General features: G+C 40.8%; 1 protein-coding gene across 1 annotated transcript in view; it reads left to right on the top strand.

Annotated features, from left to right (window-relative positions):
• The first annotated feature begins 2,163 nt into the window (after positions 1 to 2,163).
• gsg1l (gsg1-like) overlaps positions 2,164 to 17,477 on the top strand; it is a 42,278-nt gene continuing 26,964 nt past the window's right edge. Inside the window, exons 1-2 of the mRNA XM_034895016.1 lie at positions 2,164 to 2,822; positions 16,445 to 16,492. Coding sequence (XP_034750907.1) covers positions 2,486 to 2,822; positions 16,445 to 16,492 — 385 coding nt within the window. The 5' untranslated portion in view covers positions 2,164 to 2,485. The remainder of the gene's footprint in view (positions 2,823 to 16,444; positions 16,493 to 17,477) is intronic.

Raw genomic sequence — 17,477 nt, 5'->3', positions numbered from 1 at the left:
TTTAATATGTTATATTTGATCACACTATTGGCAGCTCAATAACACTGGGGCGTGCGTTACGAGTGAGGAAGTCAGGCAGGTGGATGTTGGAACACAGCCAGAAATACACCAGAAACACGTGAAATGTGAAATTTAAATTCTGTATTGTTTAGGAGTGTCCTTTTTTGGATTTCCTGTCATTAAATAAAAGTGTGTTTCTGCATTCTGAGAAAATGGGGAAATAATGGTATCCAAAATGTAAGTAGTAGAAGGCTTGAAGCAGCAGAAATTGTTGGACCCTCACAGCGGGGGGGAGGGGGGGAGGCAGGGGGTTTGAAATCCTGTTTTCTATAAATTGCATTTATAGGCAACTACTGTAATTGCATGCAGCTTATCCACATGATTTGTGTTGTAGGCGCGCTCTCGGTTAATGGAAAGGAAGGACGGAGGTCTGCTGCGGGGACTGGAAGCACAAAACAGGACGTCTTCAGCTTTTTAATATTAAACCGAAAACCAAAGTCTTCCCCTATAACCTTTAATAAAATGGCATTATTTGGTGTTTATGTGACTAAGAAGATCTTAATCTATAATTTAAGAGGTTTTTTTATGTATTTGATCAAATTAAAAGAAAATATAAGGCAATAATGGACCCCTTTCCCAATTTTAGTTCCTTGTGTTTTGTTTTGAGTGAACTGAAACCAATAATTAACATTTTAATACGTTATTATATAGTGTTTATTGCTTATTTCAATAACTTTTACAACATACCTGCACTGCCTGCAAGTGCAGATCTTTCTTTTTGTTCTACATTCTATGTATTGCATATTTTATTCTCTGTACATTGCTCTGCACTTCTTTGCTTTTTGGACTTCTGGTTGGATGCCTTGACTTGGATCTCATTGTCTCAGTACCTACACTCGGAATCTAACTGAATCTAATACAGCATGTACAAAAGACCAACATGCTCCTAAATGCTGTGACCCAGAGGATTAGGTGTTCTCTGAAATCAAAAATATTTCACTTGATATACACACTGTATAGTGTATATGTGTGTGTGTTAATATTTTAAGTGTTTGACTGCAGATAAATCTAACAGCATTATCACACATTTATCAACGCACCGTTTTCTGCTCTGTTTATTGACTCCTGAAGTGCTTTGTCACTCTGAATCACTCACACACACACACACACACACACACGCTGCATTGATCTGGGGGTGGGTGCCATAAAATGAGGGGTGATGGATGGGTGCAGTGGGCGGCTCGGCCTTGTCGCTGGTGATTTTCATGCCTGGAGATGTGAGCTCTCTGCTGACTGATCGATAAAGGGGGCCGGGCCGTTTCTACGTGTTCTTCCAGCATGTCACACGTTGAAAAACAAATAACAGAGAGGTGTGTTCCATCAGAACAGATAAATACGTCTGTCATAGAGGACCGGGGGTTTCCCTAATAACTAGAAATATGTTTATCAGCCTTGTTCTGTGGGAGATTTGTCATCATTTGATTAATGTAAGGGAGCTTAAACCTTGGATGTTGTATTGCATATTACAGTAAATATTCATTAAACTAGGCATTAAGTAGAAATCCCAGCCAGTGTCCAGTAGAGACCATCTTTTGTGCATTACTATTATTAGTATATGTGTTTCAACATTCAGCAAATTAGATTATGATGACGACTGTTACGAAAACACTTTTTTTCAGGATGTAAAGCAACTAAAATATGATGCAATAAACATTAAGAGATGACAGCTGACAAGATTCATGTTGCTTTGTCTTCCAGCAAAGTGTTTTGAAATGTCTCTGGAAAAATGAGTAACTACTTTATAAAGGGATTACTGTATACGTTAGAATAATGGCATATTCTTTATGGATCATTTATAAACAGATTGATGAGAATAACTTTTGGTTTGTCACGTTGTGAAAAATCCATTTGGCTGGTGTTGTTTGTCAGTTTGTCTCATGAAACTAGACATTCTGAAGGTGACATTTATCTGGGGGCACTTCTATATAAAATAAAATACAGCGATAATGATAATTATAGATGTACGTAGCTGCTCTGCGTGTCATTTAGAGAGAGAAATAAGAAGAGTCCTGTCACAGTGATGACGCACGAGAAACCGAGAGAGAGAGAGAGAGAGCGAGAGAGAGAGAGAGAGAGAAATAGAGAGACAGAGAAAGAGAGAGAGAGATACAGAGAGAAAGAGAGACAGAGACAGAGAGTTTCCTCAGTGAGCGTCCTGCTCTCTAAGTGAGCGCTGTTGTTTAGAGCTGGAGGTCTGGGAGGTGATGCTGAAGTTGATGGAAGATTTATCCTTTACGGTTTTCTCTCGGGGAGTCCGGACCACCTGTCACTTCTCTCCGCTCTGAGGACGAACTAACACAAAGAAAGGAGAAAAGAGGCAGAGCGGCGCGTAATTCCTCTGTGCGTCTCGGCGGCCCCGCCATGCCTCTCTTCCTCCTCCTCCTCTTCCTCCTCCTCTGACCGCCTCCTGCCTCTTCCTCCTCGGATGAACTTTCTTGCCGCCTGCGGGGACTCGGTTGCTCGAATCGAGACCATGAAGACGACGCGGAAGTGTCGCGCGCTGCTGTCGGTGGGTCTGAACCTGGTGGCCCTGTTCTTCTCCACCACCGCCTTCATCACCACGTACTGGTGCGAGGGCACCCAGCGCGTCCCCAAGCCCAACTGCAGCAAGCAGAGGCGCCACAACTGCATCGACTACGGCGTGAACGAGACGGACCAGAACAAGGTGCACTACAGCTGGGAGACCGGGGACGACCGTTTCCTCTTCCGTCGCTTCCACACCGGCATCTGGTACTCCTGCGAGGAGAACATCCACGAGGCAGGTGGGCACATCAGTCCAGTGGTCGTTACCCCCCAAAAATATTCAGAAGAGTTTCAGACTCTTGCTGTTAAATGCAGCAGAGATCACAACAAGTTGTTCCAAAAATAAATAAGTATTTATGAAGACCGGAGCTAATATGACCTGGACTCATTAAGGACCAGTTTGGGCTCTAAATGCTTTATATATGTCAGCATCTTGTCAGCAGTTATTGGTTTTGTCCAAAATCTTTGAAATCAGAGCACTCTGGTTCTGTGAGTGTTCCCTACTGAATGAACCCGAAGATGCCAACAGGTCAGTAATTACGCACACGTCTCTGTGCGTAAAATCGACATCAGCTCAGTTCGGCTCAACCCAAGTATTGTTTATTTTAGTTCAAGTCCTCGTGTTCGGAGGGTTAGCCCAGCTAACACCTTTTGGTTCCCAGAAGGTTCTGGGAACCCTAGGTTTGGTTGCTGGAACGTTTCCTGAAGGTTATGTTGGGTTGTGTGTTGGTTGTGTTTGGGAACGTTAGTTTTTGGTTCCATCAAACGTTCTCAGGGTTAAATGCATTGCTTCTGATGCGTTTAACCATTGTGTTGTCTTCCTGGACCAAAGATGTGACTTTTTTAATCCTTTTTTCAGACTTTTTTTGTATTTGTTTTCATTAACACCTCCTTACTACCACTAGTTTTACAAAAGGTACATTTTGAAATCCATGGTCAATAACCCCCATTTATATAGAATTATACCTAACATTTGAGTTAAAAAACAGAAATTATGAATTATTTTGACTAATAAGATCATAGGAATGAAAGTGATCAATTGTATTTTTAAAGAGCGTTACATGGAATCCAATCCATTTTTTTGTTGTAATTTGGTTAAAAAGAAACCCATATTTTAGATATAGGCCTAGACATTTTTAAAAGGGGTCAAATTTGACGAGAGGACAACAGTATGGTTAAAGTGCACTGAATGTTGTGTTGGAGTAGATCCCTTGTAAGTTGTGGCTCTTTAGAAAAGGAAATTATACTCTCAGGGATGGAAACAAATGGCTTCTCATTAGAGCTGACAATATCAATGGATTAATGGTTATCAGTAGTGGCACTCACAGTTCCATTGTGTGGGAAGCTGCAATGAAAATAAAGGTGTATGTATCTCTATCTTATCTATTTACATGAAATTAATGGGCAGCTATTTTGATAGTTATTTGAAAAACTACAAAAGTTTCTGTGGTTCTAGCATTAGCAGCCGAAAGTGTTTCTGTTAGTATGCCCATCTGAATATTTTTTTCTAAAGAGGTGTGTGTGTGCGTGTGTATGTTTGTGTCCTCAACAAAGAGCTGGCAGGTGCATTGAGAACATGCAGCTAGCCTAAAGAGTAGATTGGATGAACCCTGTGGATTTCGACTCCATGACCTACAGTATATTTGAAGCCTTGAACTTTTTTTAGCTTTGTTACATAACATTCATTTGGCCAGGCTGTTCTCATCAACCATTTGTACATTTATCTACTAAAAATGATGCATTCATTTGGATGTATTCCACATATTTTGAGCTGTATGCACCACAACAACTGCTGCTGTATAACCAGGGGTGCACATAACTGGTACGCAAGTACGCATGCGCGACAAAAATTGGGAAAGCGTAATGCCGTTTGTGTTACTACGCGCCTTTGCGTACTTGACCGATCTTTTCATCTTACCTTACACATGACATGTTGCTTTCAAACTTCGCACAGAGATGTCCAAAAAGCAACAGACATTAAGCAGCTTCTTTGGTGTTTCGCCACCTACAAAGAAACGCCAACTGGAGCCGGAGCCGAAGAAAAGGTTTTTTTCGGAAAAGTGGCTCCAAGACGTGCAGTGGCTTGAAGCTAATGATGAGCGCACTGAAATGTTGTGCAAGATTTGCCGCTCAAATCCACATCTAGCGGACAAAACAGGTGCGTTTTATAAAGGCTCAAAGAATTTCAACCATCCTTTATTTGACAAACATGAAAAGAGCAAGGAGCACACGAATGTGGCGCAAGCCATTGCTAATAAACAAGCTAGCCGAGACGAAATGTCCAGTCGCCCACTCGGCAGATGGCGAGAAAAGCTGACTGAAGAAAAGCGGCAAGCTCTGTTTAATATTTTTCTTGTTGCCTTCCATAAAGCTAAACACGCACGTCCCATGTCTTCCTATTCTGAAGATATTCCTTTACTGAAGCGACTAGGAGTAAATGTCGGCGGTGCATATCATTCACGTGAAACGTTTAACCCAAAGCAAGCTGTTGACCTGTGGATGGAGACAGCTAATCGGAGGCTCAACCAAGGACAGGGACGTGCATCTGCAGCATCTTCATTATCTACCATGCAGGATGCTAAAACAGAGGACAGTGGGGATGAAACTGAAGAGGACAGTGGGGACGACACTGAAGAGGACAGTGGGGAAGACTGCACTTATTAAGACTACGCTGCATAAGGAGTGAGTACCAAACACAATCTCCTGGTACTCACCTGAGTAAGTCACTGAAAAGGTTATGTGCACCCCTGATTATAGCTTAACCACCAGCTGCTGTTAAACTGTCACACCTACCGCCTCATATTCCACCTGCCTTTACCTAACAGGCCAAAAGGAGTTCAGCCGCAGTCATCATCACAGCTCCGTCCAACTTGAGATCAGGCCTCATCAGCCACTGAGAACTCCTGTGTTGGAGTTCAGGGCCTAAATACAACAGATTTATTAGAATTACCTAACATGTTTCTGCTGTTTGTCCTTCTTGCTCAATGGCGGTTTTCTACACCATTTGAAAATGAGGGGCCAGGCTGGGGCCAAAGGCCATTACAAGGGGACCAAACATATTGAGCATTATTAAACGTGCTCAAAGCAATGTGATGCAGGTTTTAGGCTACAACATTGGGTGTCACATACAGCAAACATCTCTTCACTATCTGCTAGCTGCATGTCCCCAGAACACACTGTAAAAAACATCTCCTCACTATCTGCTAGCTGCCTGTCCCCAGAACACACTGTAAAAAACATCTCCTCACTATCTGCTAGCTAACTGTCCCCAGAACACACTGTAAAAAACATCTCCTCACTATCTGCTAGCTGCCTGTGCCCAGAACACACTGTAAAAAAACATCTCCTCACTATCTACTAGCTGCCTGTCCCCAGAACACACTGTAAAAAACATCTCCTCACTATCTGCTAGCTGCCTGTCCCCTGAACACACTGTAAAAAACATCTCCTCACCTCCTTAAAGTACCTTTAACCGTTGTGTTGTCTTCCCGTCAGAATTGAAAATCAACCATTTTGTTGATGCTTTTTGATAAATGTTTTTAACTTTTTTGACGTTTTTGTCCCTTTTTTAACACTTTTTTTTTTTACGTTTAACGCTACGTAATGCTAACTTATTAACTTTAGTTTTAGTAATTTTTGGATTTCATGGTCAATAAACCTAATTTTTCGGAAATTATACCTAATGTTTGAGTTAGAAAAGCAGAAATTAGGAATTATTTAGAATAAAATTAAAGGAATGTATGTTGATGGATAATCACAGACTGGAATATGTAAACAACTTCAATTTTTTTTCTCCAAATGCTATAAATTGAATGAGGCACCCCAAAATTCATAAAAGTAGAGACTTGTAGTTGCCAAAGAGCAGTGTGTGGAATCAATCATGTTATTTTGGGGAATTAAAAAGACATTGATATAGGAAAACAGGTCCATATGACCCGAGGACAACATGGGGACAACATGAGGGTTAAGTGTTACATACCAACAACCTTCCATATGTTTGGTTCTACAAAAGACTAATGCTACACATATAAGAGTAAACAAGAATGCTAATTCAGTGTTATCCCCAGCCATAATAACGGTGGGGGTTATTTATGAATTTTTCTGAAATTTATGAAAATATTTAGGGTGTGGGGGAGATGGAACTTAATATTATAGGGGCACTGGCTACCCTTAACCATCCCACCCCCTAGAATGAGAAAATCGTGTTACATACTCACAAAAAGAAATCAAAATAACGCCACCATTTCACAAACTGCAGCGAGACCGGTTTGACCCGCCAGTGTTCTCTCTCCCTGCTGATGAGAGGGAGAAGGCTCCAGGAAGCCCACCAGGAGAAAGATGGTGCATTTCCTGCCTCACTCAATGTTTTATTCGGCTGTTTGATTAGTTCTGGGACAGATTCAAAATAAATGATGATGGGTTTTTGGACTGATACAAGTATACATAGTTTATGCACGTTTTCCCAGCTCATTACAGTTAAAATGTACACGCATGGCGGATGTCCTGGTTTATTTAATGGAGCAGAGGGTTGTGGATTTTGTCTCCAGTTTTAGTGATTTAAAAAGTAAAACGACAGTGAGCTTATTAGTCAAATTGGACTGAGCTAAGTGTTTTAGATAACATTTTGGTGCCATTTCATTTATATGTTCAACCCTACTTTTCTAAGCAACTCTCTAAAAGATCTTTTGTTAATATTTTTTGGTAAGAGTGGTTATAATATAAAATCCTTTCATACATTATAGTATTTTTTGCACTGGTTTAGAAATGGATATGAAGCAATCTTCAGTGTCCTTACTAAGTTTTAGAATTTCTTGTTCTGCAGGCTAAAGACGGTTTTGACGTTGCATGTGTCACTGAGCAGAGAGTTACGTTAACTAACATTTTACAGTGTTATTCATTTGTCCTTCTTCTCTGGCTTCACTCTACAGCTCTCTCCCTCGTCTCTGCTCCTCAGCCTCAGTAATTCATAAACACTCAGAATATCAAATAACATCTGACACTTATTAAAGCACTTTACATAGAGTTCATAACTGGGAGACAAAGATAAGAAACACAATCAAGAGAATATACACAGTATGTTGTAATTGGGCCTGCAAAAGGAATGTTAGTGCCTCAAACTTTATCACAACTTGGGTCTTATTTACCTGGTTTTATCATAATTTTCTATCAGCAATGATAACAATGTACTCAGCGGGATATTATCGATATTACAGCTGTAAATAAACCGTGTAAATCTCTTCATGTGGAGGTCAAACGGAAAGTAATCGCACCTGGAATGTCATAAATAATCCTTCATTGTTGAAAACAGTGTGAACATGACGACAGTTGAAGCTGTGATGTGATGGATGTTTACAACTAATAGTGTGGGACAACATTGTCCCATTCACCTTCCTTTCTGGGTGTTGTTTCCAACATATCTGACCAACATTAGCTATGGAACAATTATAACAAAACATATGACAGGTAATTGATTAATAATAATAATAATATAGGACTGGTACCCTGGATTTACGGTCTATAGGAGAGTATAGGCAGCGGTGTAGTCTAGGTGATTTTGAATAGTCATCTGTTTTCTTTTCTTTGCATAGGCTAAATAAAAGGTATTCCCACCGTAAATTGGTGCAAAAAAGTGTCAGAATGTAGGAGATTTGGTCTTTGATGATGAAAAATTCTGTGCTGGAGGAAAAGATTTATATCTTTAAGCATGATCTATGTTGGCTACAACACAAACACACAAGCTACAACACAACTGCAAATGTTACAACACAAATGCTAAAGCTACAACAAAAACACAAAAGCTATAACACAAATGCTAAAGTTACAACACAAACAAAAACGTTTCAACACAAACAAAAAAGTTACAACACAATTGCTAAAGCTACAACACAAATGCTAAAGCTACAACACAAACACAAAAGTTACAACACAAATGCTAAAGCTACAACACAAATGCTAAAACTACAACACAAACGCTAAAGCTACACCACAAACACTAAAGCTACACAAACACAAAAGCTACAACACAAATGCTAAAGCTACAACACAAACGCTAAAGCTACACAAACACAAAAGCTACAAGAAAACGCTAAAGCTACAACAAACACAAAAGCTACAACACAAATGGTAAAGCTACAACACAAACACAAAAGCTACAACACAAACGCTAAAGCTACAACACAAACATTAAGATACAACACAAACACAAAGTTTACAACACAAACACTAAAGCTACAACACAAACGCTAAGGCTACAACCAAATGCAATTGTTTGGCTGAGTAGAGAAGTGTGTACTGCTGCTGCTGATCCAGAGCATGTTCAATCTCAAAATCATGTGTACCACGTTGCTACGGTTTCCGGATTGAACAACAGTTTTGCTCAGAATGGTGCGCAGCGGCTTTGAGATTTCTCTCGTTCGGTGGGTGTGTCTCTCGTTAATTGTCTGTGTCACAGCCAATCAGAGCGCTCATGTTTAAAACGTGTTGCTACGTTTAGTTGGGGCTGGCTGTGTGGAAGGTTTCTGGTTAGATTCCCTCTGTGGGGCGGTAAAGTTGCTCTTGCCATCTTAGTTTCTGATATTTTTTCTCAACCTTGATTCCCCCACCTTTGTTTTACTCTGTAACTCTCCTGAAGCTGCGTCCAATATCTTCATTGTACTGTAGATATTTCACTGCCAGTTATTTCACAACCTTTTAAAGTTGTAGTTGTCGCATGAGTTGCACTCCATATTCCGCTGCTGTTGGTGTAGTTAAATATTAATCATATATTAATTATTGCTGCTTATGCTTTATGAAAAGGCAGCTTTTCTGCATGCCTGAAAAACACATTAAATCAATTATATATTAGTTTGCTTTTGTAGCAAGGTACAATTTGAAAGTGTATTTTTGGAGTTAATGTAAAACACAAAACACGATATTTTAAATGATTTTACATTTGTATTGCCTGACCATCCATGGCTTCCTGAAACAGCTTTACTAGTGAAACAACTATTCATGATATAAGTGTAGTGCCCCTGAAATGTAATTTAATTAGCATGAGTCATGTAAACAGGATAGGCTCGTTCAACATGAGCCAGATCACCGGTGATCGCCACCCTGTTGCATGCTGGTTAGTAGGCACGTGCATCCATAGACATCAAAAGGGGCTTGAGCACCTGCCCCTTTTCCTCCTCCAGAGAAAGGGCCCTTTTTTTCTGGATGCATGCTTTTTTTATTTTCATTTTTTAAATTAATGAATATAGCTTACACACAGCTACCCTGTCAATCAAATTACTTATTTAATTAAAAAATCTCAATATCCGATTAGGAGATGAGACTTTGTTGAGCCCCCTCTCTCCCTCTGCCATGTGTCTCCCCAGCAGCAGTGCGCGCTGCACACACACATTCACACGATTACTCAGAGGCAGACATACACAAACACACACACACACACACACACAGACAGACAGACAGAAAGGCGGTAGTCCCTACCAGCTCCTACCTCAGAAAGTTGTTTGTGGCTTGTGTGGAGGTGAGCGGTGATGAACAAAAGACTAAGCAGCCAGTGCCTCGAATGCTTGCTAACATGCATGAGCTACTTGCTAATGTAAGGCATCATGGCCCTACAGCACATATGTCAGAGTCAAGGCCCGCGGGCCACATCCGGCCCGCGAGAAGGTTTTTTACGGCCCCTGGGATGATCTTGATTTATTATTAGAACCGGCCCGCAGACCGCAGCAAGCCGGCAGCCCGCAGATCTTTTACACACACCAATACTACATTTCCCACAATGCAACGGTGACGCACCGAGCAGTAGGCTGCTTCATTTCAATATTTATTGGCACAGCAGTCGTCAGCATCACAGTAAAATTAACTTTCAGATACCCATCAAAAATGGCAAAACGGAAGGTGGACACTGAGAACCGGGGGTTTCAAACAAGGTGGGAGTCGGAGTATATGTTCACGGAGGTAGCTGGAAAACCTGTGTGTCTTCTGTGCAGAGAAAGTGTGGCGGTACTGAAAGAGTATAATCTGAGACGACATTATGAAACGAAACACGCGGACAAAAACAAGAATATGGACATGGAACAAAGGCTACAAAAGGCAGAGGAATTAAAACGATGATTTGATATGATAGAAAATTGCTATTATTGTTTTTTTCTTTGAAGTAAATTTAGCCCACTTTTGCTAAAATAGAAAATATAGGCTTCTGATGGTGCCTTGAATACCGGTTTCTTTCATTTAATGTTCATGTTATGGGGATTTTTATATAAAGGAAATTTGTCTTTTGTGTTTGTTGAAAATTAAAGATTACTGACAGAGCCATAAGAAAATATTGCTTTATTTATCTGATCATATTGGAATATATTTGTTAGGTTTTCAGTAGGTTCAATTAGGTTCACTAGACTATATGCGTCATTTAAAAAATGTTCAATGAACATTCGAACAGTCCGGCCCTCGGCTTGTAGCTAAATTTTTTATTTGGCCCTCCGTCCATTTGACTTTGACACCCCTGCCCTACAGGCTAATGTACTGTATGGAAACACTCCAGGTGAACAGCTACAGTAAAGTCTGTGTCTAATAACGTCATCATAATCGCCACATTAATATGCAAAATTTGCATTAACTAATACAAATATGCTAATTTACATTTATTTCACCTGTCAGGTCAACAGGATAACCAAATAACTAAAACAAATCTCCACAGAACTTCTGCAGTTAATGAGTTAAGAGTCTTCCCCCTTAAATGTGAGGTATAGATATCTTTAGAATAAATCTGCACATGCAGCCTACAACAAATGGCATCTGAATGTGTATTTTGGACGTTTTTTTCAATTAATGACATAACAGCAATAGCAATGGCAAAATAGACCAAATCTCTAAATTTATTTTGGTCGACGAAAGCACTTTTCCTCTTTGGCAGACAACCACAACGTTGAAGCATGCGCAAAGAGGAAATGACGGCAATTACAGGCAACCAAGTAATATCTGTATACAAACGTGACTTATAAAAAGCCATCAGATCTTGAAAATACAAAAAACATTGTTTAAATAAGAAGCGTCTGCCGAAAGGCTGGGTTTTCTGTGGGAAGTGGCACAACCTGATATCTGGCTGCGGCACCAAGACATTCAGGGCTTATTTCAAGACAGCACACAACTTTCCTGCTTCTATTCATCAGTCTCACTGTGCTGCTCCTCAGAGTCCCTGGTCTCCTCCCATACAGGACGCCTGCTGTGACAGTGGCTTCAGACCAGAGAATATAAAATAAAAGGATGATTAAACATCTTGACATTCTCCGGCTTCACTCAACTTTTTGAACCTTTGTTCCTGTAATCACGCGCATATCGAATGTAAGGGTCTGATTGTTTGATCCAGCTGCTGTCACATCTGTGCTGAGCTGACCAGGCCACCTGGGCAGTTACAGGTTAAATAAAACAACAAAATCATGCTGTCGTGGTCACTTCAGTGAGGCTTACTAACTTCATTACATCACTACAATCTGGCACAACGTGCAGACAGAGCCGTAAGCAGCTCAGCTCCATACTGTTTTAACAGCAGTAATGAGAACACAGTCTGACGGCTTTAGTCTGCAGAAAGTTCACTTCTACGTCAAACTGAGCTTTTTGTAAACTCTTGATATTCACCATGTTCACCTTTCAGCAGCAATATGTTTTTGTGTATGCAGTAATTGCTGTTTTATTCTTCATGGAGTTTCACAAAATAATGCAATTAAATTACAAGTATTAAGTGGATGCAATACAGATTGAACCCTCATTGGAAAAGTCATCCATACTTGGGCTGTGATTGGTTGAGAGCAACAAATTGAGGTCAAGGTGGCATGTAATGTGTTGATTCTATTTGTGTTATTCCTCAGAATCTTCCACTAACAAGTTGTTAAATGTAAATGTAACGAGTACAATATTTGCCTCTAAATTGAAGTGGAATAGAAGTATAAAATGAAAATACTTAAGTCTTGTACAGTAATTAAGTGAATGTACTGTACTTAGTTACTTTCCTTGGATATGGATCCATGAAGGTACATCAAAGGCAGCTCACTCCTTGTTAAAGCGGTTCTCTCCGTGTGGTCTGCACCTGAACCCTGCATAATGAATAATGCAGCCACAGCCGCTGCTGTAGCGGTAACGGTGTGTTAACCGTTGTTCCAGAAAACCATTCATACTCATTACAGCTGTAATTAGCCCCGAATGACATCTGATCACTGATTAAACAGACTGCGGAGCTGCAGGGCGAGGGAATAACCAATGAGTGGTGTGAAAGGGAGTGTTGAGGCTGTGTATTTAAACGATACAAGAGAAAGATATTTAAAAACCACCTGAAGCCTCTTCAAATTGTATTCCATTACAACCTGATGGACTGGAAGCGTGATAACTGGGATTTATTCTATATATCAGAGGAGCGTTTTCTTCCCCCATGGGCAGCGGGGAGGTGTAGCAACGCTGATTGTGCTGTTAGTTAGTGCCGTCGTCAGGTCACAGACAAGCCCGCTCACTCTTTAATTACATTTTAGATTCATGTCCTAATCAGACGCTGTGCTGCTCACCTTTCGGCTGTGGCACACTTTCACTGCAGCTGACCACCACATTGAGCGGTTGTCTCCGTTCTCTCTCCTCACAGTTTTAACCTTAGAAGAGATTAAATGTAACACTTCAGATGAGTTTCTGAACAGTTTTTATCAAACGGCATGCTGCATTCATAACAGGGGAGTAACAGGTTGTTATCATTTAGGCAAAGTTGAAGAATGCAAGGAGGACCAGGGGTGGCCAGTGCCCCCCTGTTAAATTGAGCTTTGGCCCCCCCTTTGGCCCCTCTAACTGTGGAAAATATAAAACATTTTCAACCCCACCTTTATCCTCAACAAGGGGTTATTCATGTGCAGTGATACATAAAGTGCATGTTGGATACACTAAAAGATTTATCTTACATGTGTATTGTCAGTCTTTTGTAGAACCATGGAGGGTTGGTGTTTTGTAATATATGCTTTAAATGTTTGGTACCCCTAAAATTGCACGTGGCCCCAACATGGCCCCCCCCATTTGAAACGGTCTAAAAGAGCCACAGAGGAGGACTCAAATGCAAAAAGCTTAAGACAAATCAGATGGTTAAAGGGGGTTTACCAGTAGGATGTTACAGAAAACAGTCCGCCCCTGGCAGACAGGGGGGATCAGGCAAACATCAGACCAAAACATCTGGTTGACGAGGGAATGACAGCTGAACAGAGAGCCTCAGTCAGATCATATACAGGTGATGCAAACTCCCGGAGGGAGAACAGACAGCACAGGAGACATGACAGCTGATAACCTGTCCCTCCATCATTTTCACTTCACTTTCTGTTAGGGCTGTGGTTTTCATTTGTGGCTTTTCCTGTTTTATTTTGTTAATTGATTCCTTGTTTATTCACTGTTTCCAGTTTTTGCTGCATTCTCATTCCTTGTTCATGATTCTTTTATTCTGGGTTTTGGTTTTCCAGGTTCTCTCCTTGTATATGCTTTTGATGCAATAGTTTCCTGTTTGATGTTGTCGTGTTGTTTGTCCTTTGTCATGGCTTGTTTTACTTGCCTTGTGTATTTTCCCACCGTCGTGATTGTCTGCCCTGCCCTGATGTGTCCCACCTGTCCCTACCTGTTACTGCCCTTATAAGCATGTGTATATGGTGTCTGTGCTTCCTTTACCTGTTGTCTGGTGATTGTCATTCCCTGTGTTTCACCGTCGTTTTTCTTTTCTGAGTCTTAGGTTTTCTAAGTGGATTTTGTGTTTGATGTTCTTTTTGCCTGCCTGGCTGCATCAGGACAACTTTTGTTCTAAGCCTTAGTTGTAGTATTGTAGGGCACCATAAAAAGGTTTATAACTGTTTATTATTTTAGGATGTTTATTATTTTAGGATGCCTAATAACATCTGGCTGGGGGACTGCCGATGAAAATTAGCCTATGGCTAACTCGGGTACGCCTACATTTGCTTTGAATGTTGATCAGTGTACATTGTCCCCTTTTCAAAGAAACAAATAAATGAAATGAAATGAAAGGTATGAGTAAAAGCTTTAAGCCACCCTACACATTATTGTAGGCCCAGTGTCATATGCAACTCAATGTTAAATAATAGGGGTCCCTGCTCCGTCTCTCTTTCAGTTTGGGAGTACTTGGTCTTAAAAAACGTTGAAGACACCTGTTTGATAAGATCATCCTACGTTTGTAGCATCACTGTCCTATGAGAATCACGTATCTCAAAAAATTCAAAACAGCCCTGTTGTAGCTTTGTTACAATGCATTCAAGAAGCTTTTAAAGAGTTAAGCTTAATAAGAACTAATAGAATGTTCTTATTGTATAAAAGGAACACTTCATCCTTCAGTTTATCACAAAGGTTCAAAATCAACACATCTGGAGATACATGGTTTTCACATGGTTTTTACCTCTGAGATGTAGCGAAGTGGAAGTAAAAACCAAGCAATCAGCTTGTTCCCAACAGGGATGCACTCCAACAAAACACTACACTGTCACCAGTAGCATACATTTATTTTCTCAATTTACTTTACGCTAAGAAAAATGTGTTTGTAGCTTGAAACTTAAACACCATAGACTGTACATTACTGTAAGTCTCAGCGTAAGTCTATTTTAGCCTTAAATCACTGTCAGTATCTGGGAAATGAGTATCTTAATCTGTTGTTTGGGAAGGCACGGGGTTGAGTGTGTATGGCAGGGGGAGGGTCCTGACGTTCAGTGTGGTTATGAATGGGCCTGCCTGTGACCCTGCCGAGGCTAAGTTATGGCTCGGGTTGTAGCTACTGACTGCAGGGTCCCACCGAGCTCTGATTAACTCTCTGCAGCCAAAGTGTGCCAGAAAAAAAACAGAATGAAAGCCAAGCTGATACATACTGCATGTAAGTGTATGCAAAACACTCCCTACAGTAATGTTAAGTATTAAACGTGTGGATAAAAGAATAAAGTTTGATAAATATAAACACATATTTAGCATGCTAACATTTGCCAATAAGCACAAAACACAAATTATGGTCGAGGCTGGTGGGAATATCATTAGTTGTGCAGGTATTTGGTCATGGCGGCTGCGGAGCTGGACTGAAGACCAAGCTGTGTGTAGATGGTTGTTAGGCATCGGTCTCGAAAAGTTACTCAATTAAAATGTCAACCTCATGATGGCGCTGGATGAAAATCCAGAGGATCACCAAAGTTATTACCATTCATACTGTGGGGAAAATGAACGATGAACCTAATAGTTAATGAGACGTTTCATTCAAAACTACAAAAAAACTAAACAATGGTGGCGCTTAAGGAAAAGTCAGAGGATCACCAAAGTCAGATGGATTTGTCCTCAGGGGAACATGAATGCTGTGCCAACTTACATTGCGATACATCCAATAGTTGTTTCAGTCTGGACCAAAGTGGTGGACCAACCAAATGGCTACTTGGTAAAAACTATTTCTATCAACCTTCTGGCGTTACGCCTGAAGTCAGTGTTGTTACATAATGTCAGTAAAGGTGACACAAACTCCTTCCTGCTAGCAGAATATGATCTGGAAAAGTAATAATACTGGAATAACTCATAGTGTGACTGTTTACCAGCCTGATGCATTATTAGCTTGGATTATCGGTTTGACACTAACGCTCATTTTCTCTTTTCTCTCTCCACCTTGTGCATTCATTTTCATTTTTTTATCCCTCTCATAAATCACCTCGTCCTCTGTAACTTCTCTCCAACCCCCTCACTCCCTTTTGTCACCTCCCTCTCTGCTTCATTCGCAGCCCATTTCACCTTGTGCTCTTCACCTCTTTTCCTCTTCACAACCCTCTCTTCCATCCTCTCCCCGTTCATCTCCCTCTCCCCTCTCTCCCTTCGCTCCCCCCTCTCTCAGGTGAGAAGTGTCGGAGCTTCATTGATCTGGCCCCGGCGTCGGAGAGGGGTGAGTAATGACCGTCGTTAGGCATCGCCGCCACTCCCTGCCGCTCCCCACCTGTTCGTTAAGCCCCGGGAAAACCAGGGGGAAAAACAAGAAAAAATACGCACATTTTCTCTTTGTTTGATTCTGGATTTCGTGACATGATTTCCCTAAAGCCACATCATTTACACAAACCTTGTACATACTGCATACATTATCTACCAGTTTCCCTTTTTTAACAGTTTAAAAATGACACACCATTTTCTGATGAATCTGTTATTGTCATCTTATCCTAACAAGATTAGATGGATCTGGCTTCAAAGTGAGTAGTTTTATTGTAAAGAAAATAGTGTGACCTGTCCTTGACCTAAATAAAACCAATGACATGGTTAATGTCTTCATAACATCAGCTCCAACCAACAACAAAACTGGTTCATTTTAAATTGAGAAAATGGGCAATTTCAGAGACAGATTGGGTTTCGGGTAAAAAAACCACAACAATAAAGCTACTCGGAGGAAGATAAGTGAACGATTGTCATGATGAAATCAAATCACATGCTTTTTTTGACAGACAGTTCAGTCAAAAGTGGCACTTCAGGGGAAACTAGATAATAATCATAATATTATAATAATAAATTACATTTATATAGCGCTTTTCAAGGACTCTTACAAAATTCAGGCACCGATGAAAAGGGGGGCTAGGCGGATAGGCAGAAGTGAAAAGATGGGTTTTGAGGCGGGACTGGAAGATGGTGAGGGACTCAGAGATGTGGATCTCTTGGGGGAGGGAGTTCCAGAGTCTGGTAGCTGCCCTGGAGAAGACTCTGTCCCCAAAACTGCAGAGGTTGGACTTGTCGAGGTATGAGAGGACCAGATGGTGGGGGGCTTTGTAGGTGAGGACCAGGATTTTTTTGGTGAGAGATGGGAAGCCAATGGAGTAGTTTTAGGACTGGCACAATGTGGTGTCAGAATTTGGTGTGGGTGATGAGTTGGGTGTCTGCATTCTGGA

The sequence above is a fragment of the Etheostoma cragini genome, chromosome 15 (assembly GCF_013103735.1).
Source record: "Etheostoma cragini isolate CJK2018 chromosome 15, CSU_Ecrag_1.0, whole genome shotgun sequence".
Lineage (NCBI taxonomy): Eukaryota > Metazoa > Chordata > Actinopteri > Perciformes > Percidae > Etheostoma > Etheostoma cragini.
Note: the sequence above shows the minus strand (reverse complement) of the source record. Positions and strands in the feature narration are given on the sequence as shown.